This window comes from Nicotiana tomentosiformis, chromosome 12, assembly GCF_000390325.3.
Source record: "Nicotiana tomentosiformis chromosome 12, ASM39032v3, whole genome shotgun sequence".
NCBI lineage: Eukaryota > Viridiplantae > Streptophyta > Magnoliopsida > Solanales > Solanaceae > Nicotiana > Nicotiana tomentosiformis.
This window is the reverse complement of record NC_090823.1, coordinates 1,845,722-1,868,036: the sequence shown is the minus strand read 5'-3', so window position 1 is coordinate 1,868,036 and position 22,315 is coordinate 1,845,722. Positions and strand designations below refer to the sequence as shown.

Below are 22,315 nucleotides of genomic sequence, written 5' to 3'. Positions count from 1 at the left end.
CCCGCTCGAGGGGCTCCTCGTCTTGATTCTGATTTCTTGTTGTTACGTCTCTTACTCCATTTGCTCCATTGGAAGCCGAGGCATCTCATGGGCTCGGTTTCACCCGTATACAGTATAGAATGTACCCATTTATAGACATTGCATGATAATATTTATCTACCATCTGGTTAGAGAGTTTTCAGATAAGGTGGTCATATGATTCTACATGGCACTTGCACTCGAGCAGGCTGTCTCGGGTTCAAATTTCACTTCTATATACACTAATATTTGCACGTGCCTGGACGAAGAAGAGGAATCAATCCCGCATATGAAGATAACTTGAAATAAATAAATAATCTATGATCGCAGAGTTGAACAAATTAAACACCAACATTTCTTTCTGTATCTTCTGGGAAAATCCCAGCTGCAGAATTTTCTTGACTATCTTCAGCAGCGATAGATGAATATGATTTATTTAAGACTCACTTCTGCCGTTCCTGTTGGAGGCCTTGCTCTCCATTGCAGAGTCCTCTATCTCTTAGTATCTCATATAGATTTGAATTTTGCAGTGGGGGCAGTTGAAGTTAAAGATGGAAATGTTAATGGTTTTGTTTGTAGATTTTACTTATAAATAAAAAAGTGAGAAAATGACCCTCTATAGCTCCTCAAAATTTTAATAGCTCATGTTTTCCCCATGGACCTGAAATGTCTATCAAGCCCAAACATATTACAACTAATAGCCCATAAATTATCCATAAGACACTGACCCACCCACGCCTTTTAACTCACGATTTTTTCCCATTCTACTTTGTGCTCTCGAAACACCGATTTCTTCTCAAACACAACTTCTCCATTTTTACTTTTGCTCTCAATGTAAGTCTAAATTTCAGTAGGTTTTCGATTTTTTTTTCATAGTCAAGTCTATAATGCAGGAAAAGAAGGCTTTGAAGAAAAATATAAATATGAAATTATCTAGTAAATTAGTGAAATATAACCCTAGTTTCAGCAGGAATGATGATGAAAATTTTGTTGATTCACCAGAATTTTAGTGCGATTTGGGGCATGCAACCCCTAAATCTGTTGAAGCAATGCAAAATACCCCTATTGATAGAAGGACTCGTTCACATAGCAGGACTCCCAGTGATAGAGTAACCAGGTCACAAACTGATCAGGCGTGTAGTTGTTGAAAAAGGCACGAGTTCAAATAGAAAGATTAAAGTTGTTGGAAGAGATATTATGAAGCAAAAGTCTAAAATGGTGGGAAAGGATGTTGTGAAGGATAAGGGTAAAGGTTATAAAAGGAAGGCTAAAAAGGATGGGATGATGTTCAACAAAAATGAGAAAAATTCACGTTAATAAAAAATGTTCTAGCTCATCTGATTTGAAGGTTTTTTCTAAATAATATAACTCTAACCTGTGTCGCTTAGTTTATTTTAGTATGTAGAAAATGTATCCAATATAGCAGTTATGTTCCAGATTTGTATATAAAATGTATCATATTTTTTTCATATTGTATATAATTTGTATCAAGTCGATAAGTAATGTGCAATTTGTATATAAAGTATATCATCTATCCACATAGTGTATAAGTAATGTTTCAAGTGCATATTCGTGGTTGTTATGAAGCTTATATATATTTATATTTTTGTATTGTGTGCAGCTTTGGGATTACTATGTTCCTTTGGGTGATCATTATAGTACTCGTATCAGTGTATATACAAACTACAGTATAATGAAACATTTGAAAGATACTTTAGATGATCAGCAACTTGAGATGTTTAGAAGAATATGTTTTGGTTATTTTGTGGACTTGCCCGATTTTTTTTATAAAATCAACTTATCCATTCACTATTGCTTAGGGAAGTGGTGTCACCAAAAGATGATGAGTTATGTATTAAAGTGATTAGCACCAAGTTGCGCTTTGGACTTGCAGAGTTTTGTATCATCACAGGTTTAAAGTGTAATGGTGATCCCAATAAGGATTACAAATCTGTCCTATCGAGTCGGTTGATGGAATTGTACTTGCCAAGCATGTCGAAAGTATCTAAGAAATTATTAACTGACCATTTCTTTAAAAAGATATGGAAATCTGATGAGGACACATTAAAGATTGTAGTGTTGTATTTCATTCACAGTTACCTATTTTCTATTACGAATGTTGATTTCATAACAAATGATGATTTTTTGCTGGTTGAATCTGGTGATTTTGAGACATTCCCTTGGGGAAAAGTGATTTTCAATGCTATGTTGGAGTCAATGAAAGATAAGGTTCATAGTAGTAGAGAGATGTGCCGATATGGTGGTTTGCCTTTGGCATTCCACTGTTGGTTTTATGAATGTTGCCCACTATACTCACAAAAACCTCGCTTAACGGATTGGAGATCTTGTACCACACATACTAAATTGTACTGTAAAGAAGAAGTGGACTTCAAGAGGTTGAGGAAAGAATTTTTTCTTTTAAGTCGGGAGCAGGTAAAAAATATATTTGTTTACTTTACAACATTTTTAGCAATGCATATGAATTTACTTCATATGCTAACATTATACATAAATTATGCATTTCTGATACATTTTTTATACCTTTAATATACATAATATCAATTAACTGTATGATGTGTAGTTTCTGCAAATAATATATTGGTTGTCTTTTGTTTTTTTTAAAAAAAAATTCATGATTGCTAAGTTATTTTTTAAAATTTATAGTTGGTATTTGGTAACATTGCCCCAACAAATGTTGAACAAACAAGGCTTGAATTGCATGATTTTGTCCCAGTGTATGAAGATAAAAATGAAATGGATATCGAATCTGGAGTTGTGCCTAACGTTATTCCAAGAGATGATGTTGATGATTTCAACACTCGAACTGAAAAAAATGCTAAGAAGCAGCCCAAAATAAGCTGGAATCACAACCTATAAAGAATCCAGATCCACAGCCCAAAAATAAGCTGGAATCACAACCTATAAACAATTCGGATCCACAACCCAGTAATTTGGTTCAAGCGACAACGAGCTGAAACTTCTAAGAAGTGAAATCAACAAGGTAAAGTTCTATTTTGGTTTTGAGCAGTTCTAATAACTCAATTGATATTCAGTTTCACCTTTTCTTTTATAGGTAAACGAAAAGGTTTCGTCTTTGGAGCAGTTAATGATTTTCTTATTTGAAAAGACATGATTTCCTAAACATGGTGATAGAAAATACGATGACCATCATGATAGTCATGACCATCATGATACTAGTAATATTCATAATGATTATTTTGGTGATAAGGAAGTTGCAGAGAATAATTTTGATAGTGAGGAAGTTATGGAGAAAAATATTGGTAGTGAGGAAGTTGTAAAGAAAAATATTGGCACTGAGGTAGGTCTAGAGCAAACTGTTGATGTTATGGAGGGTGCGGTGAAGGATTCTATAGGAGCTGATAAAAGTAGTGAAGGAGTTGGTGAAGATGAAGCCTGGATTGAGGATGCCGAGCCTGAAATCACTGCAATTACCCAAAAATTTTGTGACAAAAATGATGTAGATGGTGGTAGTGTAGTAAATATTGCAGAAGTGAAGAAAAACACTGCTAATATGGGGGGTTCGGTGGAGGATTCTGTACAAGTTATTGGTAAAAATAGTTGTGAGGAAGTTGGTGAGGACAATGGTTGGATTAGCGATACCGAGGCTGAAATCACTGCAATCACCCAAAAGTATTTTGATCAAATATTATACACGGTAATTGTTTAGGAGTTGAGAAAAATATTGCTACTATGGAGGAAGATCATATAGTTGTTGTTGACCATGACACACCTGAAATGATCCCTAGAGAAAGAAAACCAGCAGGGGTCATGAAGTCACCATTTAGGAACACATTTGACTCTGGTGGCAGCATCCAAATTGCTCTAAATAATCCAACTAAGTCAAAGAAGCCCATCTTAACAAATAAGTCAAATAAGTTCATCTTCACTATAAAGTATCATTTTCAGGGAAATGTTGATAATCCTGTTGATTTCAAAATATTGTGTAAGTGGAACACTTTCATCAATAGAGTCTTAAGGACTAATGCGCCGTAAGTTTTATGTTTCAGTTTTTTTTTCTTGTTTATTTTTCTTGTTTCGAGTTATGAACCATATTTTTTTTTATCATGATTCATCAGGGATGGTGTTTATATAGAGATTAGCAATAAATCTAAATAAAATCTTTGAATATGGAGTTGATTATATTGGAGAAAAAAATGGTTCTTCACATTTGCATATCCCGGCCTACCCCTGTGATTCAGTAAGTCAACACTATAATGGTTCTTTATATTTCAGCATATTTATGTTAATTTGTTAGCATAAATGCCATTTCTTTTCTTTTATCCATGTTGTAATTACAAATAGATTCTATCTGTAATAAATGAAAAATAGGACTTGGTAACCCTTGGATAGTAGACAGAAGAAAGGATTAGAATAATAATGGCAATAGAAAATATAGTATCAACATGGAAGGGTATCGTTTATGTATATTTGTAGTATCTTCTGTAAAATATATAATCTGTTTATACATAAAATATACATTTTAGTTTTATCATAATGTAATTTTCTCACTATGTGTGTTTATTCTTCATATTTCAGCATATTGATGTTATTTTTTACTATTTGAGAAAGAAAGGGAAGTACGGTGTTGATGTTCCAATAAGATTCACAATTGCCGACTGTTGGTTTAATTGCTTGATTTGGAATTTGTACAAAGAGTTTTTGGAGAAAAGCAGAGACATGAATTTGATTACTCAAACATATCCAATTGTTGAGTATATACTTGGGTATTTTTTAAGATATAACTTTCCTTGGTGTACTGTTGATAAAGTAGTCCTTTTCCCTATAAATCTGCCTGATAAGTGACACTGGATATTGATGAGACTGTCATTTAAAGATCTGCGCATTTATGTATACTATTCCATGAGTGGCGTACGGCAGAATATTGCAGTTCAGAGATCAATTGAGTCAAACTCAGTGTTGCTCCCATATTTCATTCATCGTATTGTTTTTTGGGACACAAAGGAGAATCCTATGGGATCTTGATCGATGCCAAACCTACACTACTATAGAGTAGCGAGGATGTCGATGCAGTTTTACCCAACGAGGTCGGGATCGATTTCCACAGGAAGTTAATTTGACTTGGAGTTGAGTATCTAACTAATCTAGATGTGCGTATTGTTCCTAATTGCACTTTCAAACATTATTGCGATTGATTCTATTCTAATTCTATACTATTATATGCTGAGTGTAAGCTAAGTACAATATTTTTGGTGAAAGTTTTCAAGTGTTAAAAGGCACTAGGGAAGTGACTTCCGCCTAGGTGAGTATCTAATGGGTATCAAGAATCTAGGACAAACTTGTTATGATTGGGGTCGTGATATAACCATCACACATAAGTGCTCACTCTATACCTCTCGATAGTTTGAGTGACGTTGCCCGATTTGGCTTTCTCAAGCCCAAATGAGTGTTCATACAATACAAGTGAAATTGGTCGGGTATTACTATCTCTAGGTTTAACCCTTTAATTGGGGCTATCAATCTCTTGAGTTCACCCTAATTCCTTGTTAGCCTAATTTTCCTAGACTTAGTCCCTTTTTCTCAAGAAGAGCCTAATTCATAAAAGTATGAGTCAGTGTTTGCAACCACTAATTCTACAATTTTAGCATGAATTAGGTTAAATATCACTAACTCATAAACAATTAAGCCCTAAAATTCAAGACCCATTAAATACCCACACTAGGGTTGGGTCACAACCCTAGATATGGGATCTAGCTACTCATAATAACAGCAGAAATCAAAGATAAAGATGAAATATAAGCCATAATATTAAAGTACAAGATGAAAATCTAAAGTTTGAAGGTAAATCTACTCTAAAATTGCCCCAAAAGAGAAAAACCAGCCGTTCACGTGCTCTGCTAAACAAAACTTAACCTAAAATTGACAAAAAGATCTATTTATACTAGGCTGAAAATTTCGGTAAAAAATGCCCATGCGGAGGTTTCGCGGACGCGTAATTCTGAACGCGTCTGCGTTTGGGCTTTCACGGCCGCGTAATAGTGAGCGCGGTCTGCGTTTCTTCATATATGGGCCTGGGTAGATCTTCGTTTTGCGGACCGCGTAATGTTCATCGCGTCCGCGTGAGATTCCTTCGCGGCCGCGTAATTTGGATGCGGACCACCTTCTTCATTTATGCCCATCTTGCAAAGTCTCTGAACCTCGACAAACGCTGTCCACTAAATTCCAACTGCGGCCGCGCCAGTCACTTCGCGGTCGCGTCTTTCTGCCGCTCTCAACGCTTAATTTTAGTGCTCAAAATAGCCTCTTTAAATCTCTATTTCGCGGTCCGCGGAATAATGGCCGCCTCAGCGATGATAATTTCGCGGCCGCCCTTTTCTATCACGGTCCGCGTTCCACAGTATTGGTCCAGACTTGGTTTATGTTCAAGTTTAACTCCTTTATGAGTTTGTTATGGCTTCTTTGGCTCATTTCGAATAAAACCCTGCAAGCAAGCACATTAAGTTAGTTTCGGGAATACCTTCACACATTTTTGGCCCAAAACCTAAGTAAAAGAGAGCAAATAATAGGCTAAAATCCCTACTTATCATATCTCGCCATTGATCCTTTTGAGATTCATGTCGTTGATGGGTTGCCAACGCAAGATAACACGTAAATTATTGTTGAATATTTCTGATTCTTATTCATTTTTGTACATGAATTCCTATTTGGATATTATACTAACTTATTTATCGTTTATGTGCGACTTTGTATGTAGTGACTGCGGTGTTTATGTTGCTGCATTTGCTGAGTACATCATTCAAGGCAGCAATATTCCTAAAGCTATTGATATTTATGGGATACGGAACCGATATAGTATATTGCTATAGGATTATGGAGTTAAGAAACAAAGAGCACATGTAGTTAGTGACGACGAGTCTACTGGTAGATTGAAGGATCTAACAAAAAAGGGCACGTCGCATGCCGTTGGTAATGACGAGGCTTTGAAGGATAGCAAAAAAAAGGGCAAGTCGCATGCCGTTGGTGATGACGAGAATTTGAAGAATAACAAGAAAAATGACAAGTTGCATTCTGTTGGTGATGACGAGACTTTGAAGGATATCAAGAAAAAGGGCAAGATGAAACAGTTTGGGATAGTTTAGCAAAAAATTCACATGTGGTTTAAGATGAAGTAGTTTGGTTCTAATAATGTCTTATGATTGGATACAATTGCATAGTTATATCACATTTTATGCTTTTTGTTTGGGATGTTTTTGAACAATATGTTTGAAATGCTAATGTTGAATATTACTTTTAACTGCGACTTGTTTGTTTTCAGTTAATAGTGGAATTTCGAAAGTTTCAGATTTTGTGTAGTTTTGTAATTTCTACAGTTTTAGTTTTGTAATTTCTACAGTTTTAATCTGTTTCGACAGGTTTTGCAAATTTAACTAGTGTTGCTAAGTTGTTATAGGCAGTTTGTGAATGAAGTTTGAGGGCAGCTAAACTGTATATAAATAGTATATATATTGTATATAAATTATATAGTGACAGTCTATTTGTATATAAATTGTATAGTGATAGTCTATTTGTATATTTTTGTGTAGCGACAGTCTATTTTGTATATATTTTGTATAGTGACTGTCTATTTGTATATAAATTGTATAGTGACAATATATTTGTATAATTTGTATAGTGGCAGTCTATTTGTATATTTTTGGTATAATGACAATCTACTTGTATATAAATTTTATAGTGATAGTCTATTTATATATAAATTGTACAATAATAGTCTATTTTGTATATTTTTTATATAGTGACAGTCTATTTTGTATAGTGATAGTTTATTTTATATATTTTTTGTATAGTGACAGTCTATTTTGTACATTTTTTATATAGTGACAATCTACAATGTATAAATATATTTTTTATACATGCACAATTTTTGGCAAGCAGAATAACAACTTAAAGGATACAAATATCAATTTAACAGTATTTGGAATAAAACTTCTATCAATACTTTCATTACGACAAAAAGTAGTATCTTTATTCATACATCAGAGAGAATCTGATTGCAAATCTCATTATTTTCCAATATTTTAATTGTAACATTCACAAGGAAAAAAGTTACAAAACATTAAATCATTGTAGCAACATCTACTAGTTGTCTCGAGCATTCCCGCATGTTCTTTTGTTGTGTCCTGTTTTCCACACAGTCCACAGGTAACTGTTTAAGTATATAGATATTCATAAAGTCCCTTGCGTCGCGACTTCGACGGTCTTCCTAATTTGCCCTTCACTATCGGTGGTAGGACCACATTATCTAATACCTCTATTGGAAGGTCCCATGTAGTCTCATCTAGAAGTGGATTAACTGGCACTTCATATATCTTCTTGAAGTATTCCTTGGTGTAATAGGTAGAACAATATTTGGGTGCTTCTATGTGTGTGTAGTCCAATACTGCCATAGCATATGGACAAGGAATCTCATCCACTTGAAATCGTTTGCACGAGCATTCCTTTTTTTTTTTTGCATGCAGATTATGTTCCACCTTTATTCAGCATCCATCACTGCATATAAATAATCGGTTGAAGGCCTCACCTAAATTTAAATAGATATCATTAGTAAAACAGGGGTATGACAAGTATTAATGCATTTTTGTCAAAGTATGTTATTCAGGTGAATGAAAAAAGACATGATAAAAGAATATTTACCGTCATCTTCTGCGACAAACTGCTATTTTCCTTCAGTACTTCGCTATAATTTTTCCTAGGCCAGTAAATGTACTCATTGCAGTCATTCTATTTGTATTATTCCATTCCATAACCAAATTCATCATGTAATCTAGCAAACTCATGATTGGTAGCTCTTTTGCCTCTTTGTTTCTTGCATTGAGTGACTCGGCAATATTTGAAGTCATCACCGTGGATCTATTAACAATGGAATGCACTATGGACCACTTTTTATAACCAACTTGGAACAGGTAACCCCTTACCCTCTTATCAATGCTGTCCATATATTGCATGGGGCGATTACAATCTTCAATTTTGTATGCTCTGGCCATTGCAAAAAATACCTCCCTCAGCCGGTCATGGTTCTTCTTGAACTGCTTCTTTATGTTATTCCAAAGATGGAAGATGCATACACAGTGAGATACCTCTGGATACACAATCAAAGCACCCCTCAATATGCTTGTATGACGATCAGATACGATGCACATCCTTTCTCTTTTTCCAAAAGCCTGTCTAAATATTTCAAAAAACCATTACCAGGAAACATCATTTTCATAATCAATAACAACATATGCTAGTGGAAAACTTTTACCTGTTAAGCAAATAAGAAAGCATCCACATGCTATTTTTATTATACACAAACAAGAAATATTTATACCATATATAATTATGATACGATACTACGACATATTTACCTGCCACATCTTGTGCGCTAGCTGTTAACATTGTCCCTCTGTGTGATGATGATTTAAGGAATGTCCCGTCAACCACTACAATAAGCTTGCAGTATTGTCATTCTATGACTGATGCATTTAGTGCGACAAAAATATACATGAAGCGCCCGTCCTCTGATTTATGTAATATTGCGACAACCAGAATTTATCATATTTACTATATACAAGTGACCCGACAATTTACTATAAGATTCGCTTGTTATCCCTCTTAGTAGTTCAAGCGCCTTTTCTTTTGTTCTATAAGATTTTATGTAACTCATATTAATCCCATATTGTTGTTTCATGTCGCTCATGATGTCTGCCGGAGTGTATATTATTTTTGGATTGACATATTTCTTACAGATTATTTTTGCAATGGCTGACAAAGTAGCATGATGTTGTGAAAATAATCTACCCGTCTCTGGGCAAGTGTGAACATCATTGAACCGTCTAACCTTGAAGACATTTAATTTGTGTAGACTTGAAGATCTAAGACTCCATTTGCAACTTTCATCCACACATGTAAGACAATACCTATTTAAAATATGGTGTTATGATAATGCACTTCTTCATATTTTTACACTTGTGTCTCAAATAAACAAGAAGTACACGCATGCAATATGTTTATACAAAAATTATATATTTATATTACATTTATTATACAACTACTATATAAAATGTCCCAGAGCAGTACACATATACAATTTCATTACATTACATTTATATATTTAATATACATTTATACAAAGAAATATACACAACGTCACATAGAAGTACACATATACAATCTCATTATACAATAATTATATATATTTTTATAGAAGCAATATACACAAAATTATACAGGAAGTGCAATCTCATACGTAGAAATCATACCTTGTTGTAGATGATCTATCCACTATAAATTAATATTTTTCTCGTATTGCGTAGTACTTTATTACACAATGAGTGTATCTTTGTCCCAATACAACTGGCCTTCTGTAATTTCTTCAGGTTGTGGTTTGTCTATTATACAATTTTCCTTCATTATCTCAATTTTGTCTTCTTTTCCATGATTATTCATCATCTCAACAATATTAGTTCTGTGTACTTCTTCTACGTTCTAACATGGTAAACCAGCTAAAGTTATTGCGAGTAAATTACCACTCAAGTATAAATTTGAATATGAACATTCAACACCTGAATACATAGTTTTCAACGTTATGCATAATGGATATTCGGTGATATCTAGGTTTTTCTTTTTCATCTTCATATACAAGCGCACACTCATATCATTGTATATTGGAATTACTACATAGCCATCCTTCACTGTATATTTTATCTCCATATCATTTGTAATTGAATCCCTACCCAATTGCTTGTATATCTCATCAACAAAATACTTATAGCTACAGTCCGAATTGATTAGCACGCCATTAACAAGGAAATTAACTTACCCACTCACCACTGTGTTGAAGTAAAATCGGAATCAAAATTAGAACAGTAGTTCCAACATTCACAATCTCTATAGACATTAGTTGAGTTTGTCGATTTTGTATCAATTTCACAATTTCAGAATGAATTCTCAACTCTATTAATTTGATTGTAGGTCGCAATTGTGCAAAAACTTTGAATTTCAGCGTGAATGTTTTGGAGTTCTGCTCTGGGTTTACTCTTTAGAAACCCTAAAATTTTTTTGACAATGTGAATATTTGGACGACTTTTATATTGTTGGGGGGTTGAAGATTCCATATTAAAACACTTGAATTTAGGATCCAAAATCAATTTGGAGTGATTTCATTTCCGTTTGCGTTGAGCTTATGGTTTCAGGTTTTTCAGTTGCTAGCCGTTATTATTATTTTTGGGCTACGACTTGTATGAGGTCATTTTGTGGCTACCAAATGATATAAGTTTGGCCCGAGTGGCTACAAATAAATTTTTCCCTAAAAACGTTTCAGTAAGTTGACGTTCGTTTACGGAATTGAAATGAAATATTGAACTTGAATAAAGTTCTCCTACCAACGACGATTGTATTTCTAGGGCTCGAGCCACAAAATTTCTTATTAAGAATAGAAGAATACTTACCACTCCACTATATTTTTAGTGATAGTATACTATGTATTTATCTATGAGCAATTTGAACTAGATGTACTTATTTTTTTCAATTAAATTTTAAAAAAATTACTCACAAAGTATCAATTAATAAATATATGATGTGTATCAAAATTTTCTAATTTATAAACTTCTTCACTTAATCATAATTAATATACATTTTGCACATAACTATTGATGGTTGGCTATTATCTAATTCTAAACGATTATTTTAAGTGGAAAAATATTTATATATTCGAGAAATATTATGCAAAATTATACTCCTACTGTTACAACTTGTTTGGATGGTTGTTACTTATTGTATTGTATCGTATTGTTACTTTAAATATAATATTTATTTTGATTGTTACTTAAATTTTATTGTATCTTATCGCTAAATCTATAGTTTATAACAACAAAAAAGTGTCACTTTATGTAACGACCGATTTGGCGTGGTTGCATCGTTACCTTACTTTTTTCTCTCATTTTGCCCTTCCTTATTATTAAGTAATCATATTTTATCATTTACCTTACCTTTTTTTATATATATAATAATTCTACTTTGTACCTTAATTTTTCTTTATATATTACTTCATCCGATTCACAATAAGTGACCATTTTACCTTTATCATACCCATTAAGAAAATACGAACTCCTAGAAAAAAAAGGATGTATTTACTAAATTAACCTTAATTAATTGTTACTTGACAATTGGAATATGTAAATAAGGGTAAATTTTGGAAAAATAAAATCAATTCCTTCTTAATTATGTAAGTGAATACTTATTTTGGACCAAAATAAAAGGTAAAATTGTCACTTATTGTGGACCGGAGGAATACAAGCTTATTGTTGGTGCATGACATCATGAAATAACGGCAAATGATACAATATATCCAAATATTGTATACATCAAAACGATACAATACAATACAATACGATACGATACATTATGAAATGATATATAATAATGAAATATATATTTAAAAAAAAAAGGAATAGTAATTTCAATTTGTTGACTAAATAGAGAAAGCAAAACTATAATGAAACTACCAACAATTCCTGCAAAACAAAATTAAATACAGATTCTGCTGTAGATATAAACAGGTCATCACGTGTCAATAGAAACTCCACTATAGATATAAAACTTCCCTTCAGGGTATTTCCGTCATTACACACTCCAAAATTCACATTTTACTTTCCCAGCAAACAAACCGTCGCCTCCAATATCTCTCTCGCTCATATTTTCTCTGCATAAATTTTCACTCTTTATATAAACTCAACATATACATATCCTATACGGTTTTTTATACGTATACGGTTATCGGACGATTTGAGTGAAGGTCAAATTTCTGCAAGTTCGTCGGATTTCCGGCGAGTCAACCGGCACCGTCGGCGTCTGTCGGATTGGTATTGCTTCTCTATTAACGGCGCGTGATTCTAGTGGAATGGATATAAGTGTGTTGTGGAGGTACTTTTAGGATTTTGGATAAAAAAAAAGCTTAATTTTGGGGAATTTTACAGTTGCGGCTGGAAATTTTATTCGTGTTAACGTTTCTGCAAATTTGTGAAATTTCCGGCGATTTAACTGTCATCGGCAGCGGTAGCCTGTTGCGAATTGGATGTCTAGCGGCGGCGCATTAATGAATTTTATGTGTGTAGTGGTGCTGTAATACTTCTTCGGTTTTGAATAAAAGAAAAAGGCTTAAGGAATTTGACACCTACGCTTCGAATATGAGTATTGTAGTGGTGCTGTAATACTTTTAGGGTTTTGAATTAAGCAAAAGGCTATATTTGGGGAATTTTAGAGTTATGCCTCAAAGTTCAAAGCAGAAATCGCACAAGCAGAGTAAACACAGTGCTAAGGAGAGTAGAGACTGTTCGGATTCTGACGAGGATATGAAGATGAAGGAGAAGAGTAGTAAGGAGGAGAGTTCAGCAACTTCCGTTGAGAAGCGTAAAGCTTCTGGTAAAGATCTTATTAGCTATGGAAATGGTGAAAGCAAAGAAATGAAGGGAGAAAGTTTGAAAATTGATGCTGAGAAGGGATTAAAAGAAAAAGAAATGAAGAATCTGGCTGATTCTAAGAGTAAAAGTAGTAAAAGGCAGGAGAGTAGTAGAGAGAAGAAAGAGGAGAATGTTGTTGCCTCATTGGTGGAGAAAGAGGACAGTAAGAGTGGAAGGGTAGCAAAGAGGAAATCTGAGAAGGATTCGGCCCGGAAAGAAGGCAAGGATTCAAGGGAAGTAAAGGAAAAGGAGGTAGGATTATCAGAAAAAGAGAAGAAGAGTCAAAACAGTTTGAAGAGGCAATCAGGGGATTCTGTTGATGAGAAGCAGGGCAAAAGAGGTAAAGAAAATGCTGGTAAGGTGACTTATCTGTGTGTTTTTTGTGATTGGTATTTTTGTTTAGGTAGCATTATGTGGTGCTTGGCAAGGTTTTGGTACCCCAAAGCCCCCTTTGCCTTTTGAGTAAAAGTTCTCCTAGGTTTCAGTTAGCGGTGATATTTTGGTAGTACGAACAACAATTCGATTGAAATCCTATGATACTTTAAGTGCTAAGCATTGCATTTCTTGTTGAATTCTGCATACCTAATTATGAAAGGTTGAAACTTTAATGCTTTTCCTAGACTGGAGGATGGCTTGTTTTAGTCATATTTGAATTAGAAGGAGCTAGCATGTAGTTACTAGCCGTGGTGGGAAACCTAACCTAGAAACCTCCTCTGCTTTGAGTATATAGTCACTGGTGCTCAGGAAATGCTGTGTGGAAAATGCCAGAATTATTACGTTTTTGATGGATTGCTACGTTTATTATTATACTCTGTAGAAAGTTCACAAAGGAAAATAATGAAAGATAACAAACACGAGTTTCATATAGATGAAAAATCAACTTTTAGATCCTATGTAACAAAAGAGAACAAAAGATACATGCAAAGAAACAAAGATAAATAAATAATGATCTGAACTTTACGAACATGACCATGAATGCATAAGTTCCAATGATCTGGTATGAAGCTAAAGGCCACCGACTTTAGCTTGTGTTACAACTGCATGTAACAGTTTTGATGTTACTTTGACTTGTACTCAATAATATCTCTATCAGTATACGTGTATTATGTATGTAATGCATGTATTTTGATATCATCTTGCATGTATGTAAAGTGTCTACTGTGCATTGTTATTCTACATCATTGGTCAAATTATTATGTGTTGGTTAGTCTTTTGTTTTTTTTCTTTAATGAGAAATTACTGAGTGTTACCTTTAAAATCTTTTCAATTTTGTTGGATTTTGTAGAGTCGTCTACACAAAATGAGTTATATAATCCTGAGGTGGAGAAGGAAAGTGAGAGAAGGTCACGGAAGAGAAGAGAAGGCTCTGGTGATCGAGACAAATATGTAGATGTTTTAAACGAAAGTGATAGTAGACGGTTGTCATCCAGGTGGGACCGTAGTAAAGATGAAAGACAGAGAGATGGAAAACATAAAGATGGATATGGAGATAAGTATCAGCATGGTGGTAAAGATGACAAGGATAGGGATGCTATGTATTTAGAGGATGTGGACAAGGATAGAAAACAGCATGATGAAAAAAGTCGGGAATATAGTGATAGAGATGGTCGACATAGAGAGGGTAAGTACCAGGAGGATGGTGAAATAGATAACAGGCACATGCATGAGAAGTATCTTAATGATGGTGACAGAGATAGTAGGCGCAAGAATGATAAGCATCAAGAAGATGGTGAAAGAGAGAGGAGAGATAGGGATGACAAGTATCGTGAAGATAGCGATAAAGATGATAGGCATAGGGATGATAAGTATCGAGAAGATGGAGATAAAGATGGCTGTCACAATGAAGATATATATCATGAAGATGTTGAAAGAGATGATAGGCAGAGGAATAGCAAGTACAGAGAAGCCAGTGAAAGAGATAGTAGACGCAGGGATGACAAGCAAGCAGATGAAAATGACAAAGACAAGAGACTCAGGTATGCAAAGTACAAGGATGAACGTGCTCCAAGAGACCGTTTAGGTGACAGGTCTGGTGCTAAGCATCCGAGGGATGAGAGTTATGCTGCTGATTTGCAGCCTAGAAAGTCAAGTAAGCATGAAGGCAGCCCTGGTTATGATGATCTAACAAGGTTTAAAGATGACAGAGGAAGAAGAAGAACCGGTGCTAAAGAGGACATTGGTGATTTTAGATCTCGAAGTATTAAAGAACTACGATCTGATGCAGAGAAGAGATCCATGAGCAGTGCTACAGTAGACTTGGTCACTGAGAGCGGAAGGTCTATCTCCAGGAATTCTGAAATAGAACTTGTTCCGAGCAACAACAGACGCTGGACTTCACCTAGTTCTGGGTCTCATGCTACAAGGGATTATTACAGGCAAGTTTACCAGTTTTCTCACATGATACTGTGAAAATGAAAAGAATGATAGATGTGCATGGGCATAGTTGTGTTCTTTATTAGAGCGGATACTGAAATCCTTGGTTGTGGTACATGGAATGATCATTCTAGATATTTTTGGACCCTTCTATTATTTTTCTCTGTTTTTTAGGGGAAACTTGTATTCTGTACCACATTAATCAAACTTCTTTCAATCTTTTTGGTAACAAAATGGCTGTTTCGAACGATAGTGACAGTCCCTGGAGTAAAAGGAATATGTTGTGGCACTAAAGTTGGTATTTCCTGGAATTTCTGCCTGATCAGTGGGATAATTGAGATGTTGGATGGACCTCTTTGCGATGTAGGAATGCCCGAAAAATCATTAGCCCTTTATATAGCAAGAAATTTGTTCTGGGAGGTTTTTGGCAGATCAGTGGGATAATTGAGACATTGCCTTTATAGTTTTTCTCTTTAGTTTTGGCTGCAAGTCATAATTAGCTTCTTGGTCTTTTTCCCCGAAAAGGTAAATAACTTATTGGCAGTTTTATGCCGCGTTTAGTTAGAAGTTCCGGGCAGGTGATTCTTTGAGCTTATGGTTCCCTGGCTCGAATGACCGTCTGATTGGCACACTGCTGTGTATTATACCGGAGAATCAAAACATCTTCCTTTGATAATCTCTTTTGATCATAAGCCAGTCACTTAAGTATTGTCTAATGAGCATTTTCTGCTTTTCTGCCAAATTGCTTATTCTCTGGTCATTAATTTCTTGTGTATAACTATGTGTTTCCTTGCTTTATCATTTTGTGCACAAATTCTGACATTTTCGGCCCTTCTTTCAACTACCAGGTTCTCAAAGCAAGATGGATCTAAGCACAAGGATTATCCTTATGAAGAAAGGGTTCGACATGGCGTCACTAGAGATTATGGTGGTTCTGCTGGAGCAGTGGAGAAAAATTCTTCTTCTCGGAAAACGGAGAAACTGATGCAAAGGGAAGACAATATTCTCGGAGAGTCTTCAGCTGAAAGGCGTTTCAAATCAGATCTTCGCAGTTCTCCTTTACAGCAGGTGGATAAATCCCCTTCATCAGCTAGCTATGATAGAAGACACTCAAGTAGATCAGAAGTATGGAGGACCCTTGAAGCTGAGGAATCAACACAGAGGAGTGGTAGCTCCAGGGATGTAAAGGAAGGCAGAGGAAGCCGTGACTTGGCTGGGAAAGCACTCGCAGGTGATGACTTGTCCTTCATAGACGGAGATAGTGTCTCTGTTTCTTCACCTTATACTAGAAGGAGTCACTTCTCTGTCAATTCAAAGTCTGTGTTGCCTGCTCCTCCCCCCTTTAGGTCAGGGGGTGACAGCCCTTTAATTTTTGGCTTTTCAGAGGATGATGGTAGAGGGAAGTCAAACAACCACCACAGAAGAATTAATGATCCTAATATTGGAAGAATGCAAGGACATGGTTGGAAGAGGGTTCCAAACTGGCCGTTGCCTGTTGCAAATGGGTTCATGCCTTTCCAACATGGTCCCCCTCCTGTTGGTTTTCATCCAATGATACCGCAGTTCCCTACACCGTCAGTATTTGGTGTGAGACCTTCAATGGACTTGAGTCACCCTGGAATTACTTACCATATACCAGATGCTGACCATTTTCCTGGCCATGTTCCACCGATGGGTTGGCGAACTCCGGTTGATGGTTCATGCGGTCCTCCAATGCATGGGTGGAATGCTAACAATGCTGTTTCTGGTGAAGAAGCTCACCTTAATGGCAGACCAGACTGGGACCAGCCTAGGACACTGTCAAATAGTGGTATGAGTTGGGAGACAAGTGATGCGTGGAAGGGGCCACTAACGGGAAGCAGTGTGGAGCTGCCATCTGGTTCACTGAAGGAGGACTATTCAGTTCAGGAAGAGGAGTCAGCTCAACCAGTTCAGAGTGAGCAAAAGCAGACTGATGCAGATGATCAAAGCAATGACATCAGTCAGTCCAGGGGTTCTCTTGGAGAGAGTACATCTGAAAATGTGAAGACTACTCCTGAAGAGCAACCAATTGAGGTGAAGCCATCGGAGAAAGATGATTCTCTTCTTTGTCATGTTTACCTCTCGAAGCTTGATATATCTGCAGAGCTTACAGAGCCTGAGTTGTTTGATCAATGCATAAGTTTAATCGATGTCGATAAGAAAATGACGTCTTATGTTGATGATTCCAGAATTTTGTTCTTGGAGGTAAGGGGAGCCAAAGTTATTTCTCTGCTTATTCATTGTTCTCATTTTTGAAATCATAATAAGCTTTCTTTTTCCTGTGGCAGGGGTATGTAGTAGCCTCCATAACGACACCAAGTAAATTTTCAAGTGGTCCACCTTTTGCTGTTATGACTGATTCTGTCTTTCAGGTACTTCATCCTATGGTACATATGCACATGTCCTTTGAAAAAGAAGTATTTTGATCAACTATATCTTTGACATACTATCTCAGTCATGTCTTCTTAGTTGTGTATTGGTAAAGTTGTCCGGCTCTTCTTAGCTGTGAAACGGAATTAATGAATTTATTTCTCTTTTTTTGCTGAGGTAAATATGAATCAAATTTCTCTTATATTTAATTTGTCTATTGCATGATGTCCAATTGCAGAAAGCCCTGTCCCTTTACCAGGAGAGAAGAGAAGTTAAAGTCATGAATTGCAAGAAGTGGTCATTTCCTGGTCAGGAGGGAGAGGCTTATCCAGGAAATAAGTTCGAGAATTTCAGTTCAGAATGCGGTGAAACTACGGAGCCTGCCATGGCTGGGAACATGCTAGAAGAAGATGGTGATCTGGTGGTTGTAGGTTCTTCAAAATCAAGCTGTCCTGAGACATCAGAGCCAATGACCGATGACGGAGAGGAGAAATCTGAATCTCCTCTTTCCACAGCGGAAAGAGTTGGGATGGAAGGGGAAACAGTTCTGGGTGTAGCCGAGGAGGGAAATCCCCTGCCTGCTGAAGAGGTGGAAGGATCTTCTGAGTCTCCAACTGAAATGTCTAAAGATTTGATTAGGAGCAATGATTCCGTAGGGAATTTTTCTGATGATTTTAAGAAGGAAAAAGAGATAGTTGATGTTAAATGTGATCCTTTGCTATTGCCCTATGTGTCTTCTGAGGCGTTTGAGGCAGTGATGCCAGAGTCAATTGAGTTTGGGTCAGTAAATTTAAGTCGGATACATCATTCTCCTGAAAGTACACATTGAGACAATTTATTTTGCCATAAGTTTTTGAAATGCCACTCTTTCTCTTATTATTTTTCTGCCTGCTGCTATTAGCTAATAAATGAATTTTTTCTTGAAAATGCTTTTTCCCCATTTATTGAACCTGTTTCATGCAAGGAACTATGGTCCCTAAGGCCTTTCTCCGGCAGAAGGGTTTCTTTAACTTGGAATGGTAGTTGATGCACTCACGCACTTTGGAAAAATCAGGTACACGTGCAAATAGCTTTTACTCGTCTGTTCATTACATCATGTTTCATGTGAAATAATATTGCATTGTTTGAGGCAGTTGATGTGAGTTTTGATTGGTCTTTTTTCTTGGAGGACTAGGTTCCTCTTATGCATGCTTGTGTGTGCTGCATTTTGGGGGGGGGGGGACACCAAGTTTGTGCTATTGTACTGTGATTTACTTGTGATCATTTTCCTGTTATTTGGTTGTGTTCTGTCATTTGTCTTTTCCTGGTTTTGGTTCTTTTATCGATGTTGATCCGAAGTCCTTTTATTTTGTTCAGAAAGTTGTATGTTCCCGTAATGATAAGTGTGAGATTAGAGGCAGCCCAGTGCACAACATCCCGCATTCACGTAGGAAGGGCTGCACCCAAGGGGTGCGATGTAGGCAGCCTACCCTGATGCAAGCATTGGTGGCTAAATCCACGGCTTGAATCCGTGACTTAAAGGTCACACGGAGACAACTTTGCCGTTACTTTAAGGCTCCCCTTTCTAAATGTGAGATTAGAGAGACTAGTTTAGAGAACGTATAATTTGTCTTAGATGTTAATCAGTACTGGAGTGAAACAAAACCTAAAATATCACGGAAAGGGTAACAGGTTCACATAGTCGACTTTAACTAATTTGGTGTAGAAGCATCAATGATTGACTCATTAATTTTAGTTTGCTGTTCTCTTTCATCCGTCCTATTTCGTGTTAGGTTTGCATTTGGGATTTTTTTCTTTGGCTGCACACAAAAGCTTTATCTGACCTTTTTTGCTTGGTTTGCTTTTGTTCTGTTCTTTAACTGGCTGTCTCTGCTCTCATTACGCATTGCATTCTTAGATTTAATAAATTGAACCGACTTCTTGCAGCTAGAGAAAAAGGAAAAAACTCAGTTTGATTTCTGGTTTAAATTCTGCATTGTCAATTCATAGTTTATGCAGTATTTTACATATTATTTAATGCTGGATACTATGTAGAATAAAAATTTGATACCAACTGTTTCGCGGCGCCTATTTGAGATGTTTTGGAAGGGCGACGTAAGGCAAAATAACCGATTTCCATGTGATTACTTGAAGGGCCTTCCCGCACGCTAGACTAGACTATCTCTCTATCAGTGTTGGTCAGAAGAGCCGATGTCAAGATCACAATTTGCAACCAGAGATTTGCTTGCGTTAACAGAGAACAATAATTACAAAAAAGCCAACCTGATGCTGGGGTTTACTAGCCTGGATAAGTAAGACTATCTATAGAAAAGAAAGCCATCGCATAATAAATTAATGCACTTATGCAGGGGTAAAGGTATAATGAAGAAAAGAATCCGGTTGGACACAATCAACGAATAAGAATGATTGGTCGTTACTCTTTGATTACTTTATAGATACTAGTCTTAGTGTACGTGCGTTGTACGTGTATACAATGTCAGTAAACTAAAACTTGTATACAAGAAATATTAATTATGTAAAATAAAAAATAACGTTAAACCGTCACTTAAGTGACAAAAATAAATGTGATTACATAGATATAGTAATTAAATATTTTTAGAACTTGCAAAGATAAATAGATCAGCTAAGTTAGTTATATATTATTTTAATTATAGGTATTTTATTGTATGATATAATAATATGTTATTGCATTATTGAACCTAATCTAATTTCTCTTTCATAAACGTTGTTGTCGGTCCTAAAAATTTCTAATTATTTATTTAACATTGAAACAAAAATGATGACTATTTATCATTTAATCATTTAGATGCGTATTATTTACAATAATAATAAATTACCAAGTAAAATATTTAATCAAATAAACTATGAAAAAGTTTCTTAAGCTATCAACGTGTTTAAATATAATCAACGATTTAAAGTTGTAAAAGGAACAAAAAATTCAAAAGAGTAAATTTATAGAAAATGAAAAATATAAATGAAGAACATAATGACTTCAATGAGCTATGAGCTATATAAAGGCAAATTTATGAACATATAAACATATAACACAAATATTATTAGCAAAAATTCGAGAAGAAAATATTCATAGAAAACAAAAATCAAATAGTTAATTTCTAACATTAGTTTGAATAGTGGAAATAGAATTATAGTTAGGAGCACACAATGTAGTTCGACTTCATTAGGTCATGCACTAAAATTAGTGCACTGCAATTGATCGTAAATGGTACGATCATAATAAAGAGAAAAAGAATGATTCGAACTTTCTTCATTGTCAAATACAATTGTCATGCTTAATGCATACAATACAAAAGTGTACTTAAAAGACTAATATGCACTCTAGCCTAACTTGCCATAACTATTGCACAGACAGACATATATTACAAATAACGAAAGAAGCATCGACTTTAGAGAATTTTAGCCTGTGGAAATCGCTAATTATTGGATTAATGAACTTGACAATTACTGTGTAAGAAATTATAATCCTTTACAAGAAAGAAAAGACTGTATTTTAGGAAAAAAGAATAAATTTACTCCGTAGGAGGGTTAGGAAAAATAAATTACACTATTATTATTATAATAAAAGAGAAACCACATCATAATTAAGCAAAAAACTCTTAGCACTTTAAATGAATATAAAGGCATACCTGATCGGCTGACACTTTAGATTGCCAATAAAAGCAAGAAGAGCATAAGCAAGAACTTTAGCAAAGAGTTTATGCGGAGTTCTAAATTGAAAGTCAAAATTATTGTTGGATATTAATTCATGAAAATATACTACAAAGAATAAAGCAAAAATAAAAAGCTAAACCTAAACCAAATCAAAACAAACTATGAAACAAATTTATAACCATAAGTTTTTCTAGAACTATATATGCGGCTACGTATACGTTTTCAATTCTCCAAATTTACTTGGAGATATGCTTATATAGTGACTTCTTCAAGTCTCCATATTTGGAAAGAAATCAAAGGGAATAAGAACTTTCTTTTAATAAATTTGTGCGTAATTATTAGGTAAAATATTATAAAAATAATTATGTAATAATTTGAGAAAAATAGTA

At 35.2% G+C, this 22,315-nt stretch overlaps 1 protein-coding gene across 3 annotated transcripts; it reads left to right on the top strand.

Moving 5' to 3' along the window:
• Positions 1 to 12,658: 12,658 nt before the first annotated feature.
• Positions 12,659 to 19,136, top strand: LOC104111100 (uncharacterized). Of its 3 annotated transcripts, XM_009620708.4 has the most exons (6): positions 12,659 to 13,848; positions 14,779 to 15,868; positions 16,715 to 17,097; positions 17,251 to 18,092; positions 18,176 to 18,259; positions 18,496 to 19,136. In XM_009620708.4, the coding sequence occupies exons 1-6, from the start codon at positions 13,299 to 13,301 to the stop codon at positions 19,084 to 19,086; spliced, it is 3,540 nt and encodes a 1,179-aa protein (XP_009619003.1). In that variant the 5' UTR covers positions 12,659 to 13,298; the 3' UTR covers positions 19,087 to 19,136. The 3 variants fall into 3 exon arrangements, with proteins under 3 accessions (XP_009619003.1, XP_009619002.1, XP_009619001.1); XM_009620707.4 differs by having other exon boundaries at positions 12,659 to 13,833; positions 16,715 to 18,092; XM_009620706.4 differs by having other exon boundaries at positions 16,715 to 18,092.
• The last annotated feature ends 3,179 nt before the right edge of the window (positions 19,137 to 22,315 follow it).

What these genes read in the sequence shown, in the direction of transcription:
- LOC104111100 (XM_009620706.4), top strand. Translation starts at nt 13,299, where the DNA reads ATGCCTCAAAGTTCAAAGCAGAAATCGCACAAGCAGAGTAAACACAGT. An exon ending in AAGAGGTAAAGAAAATGCTG is followed by an intron (nt 13,849 to 14,778) that starts GTAAGGTGACTT and finishes TGGATTTTGTAG; the next exon opens with AGTCGTCTACACAAAATGAG. An exon ending in GCTACAAGGGATTATTACAG is followed by an intron (nt 15,869 to 16,714) that starts GCAAGTTTACCA and finishes TTCAACTACCAG; the next exon opens with GTTCTCAAAGCAAGATGGAT.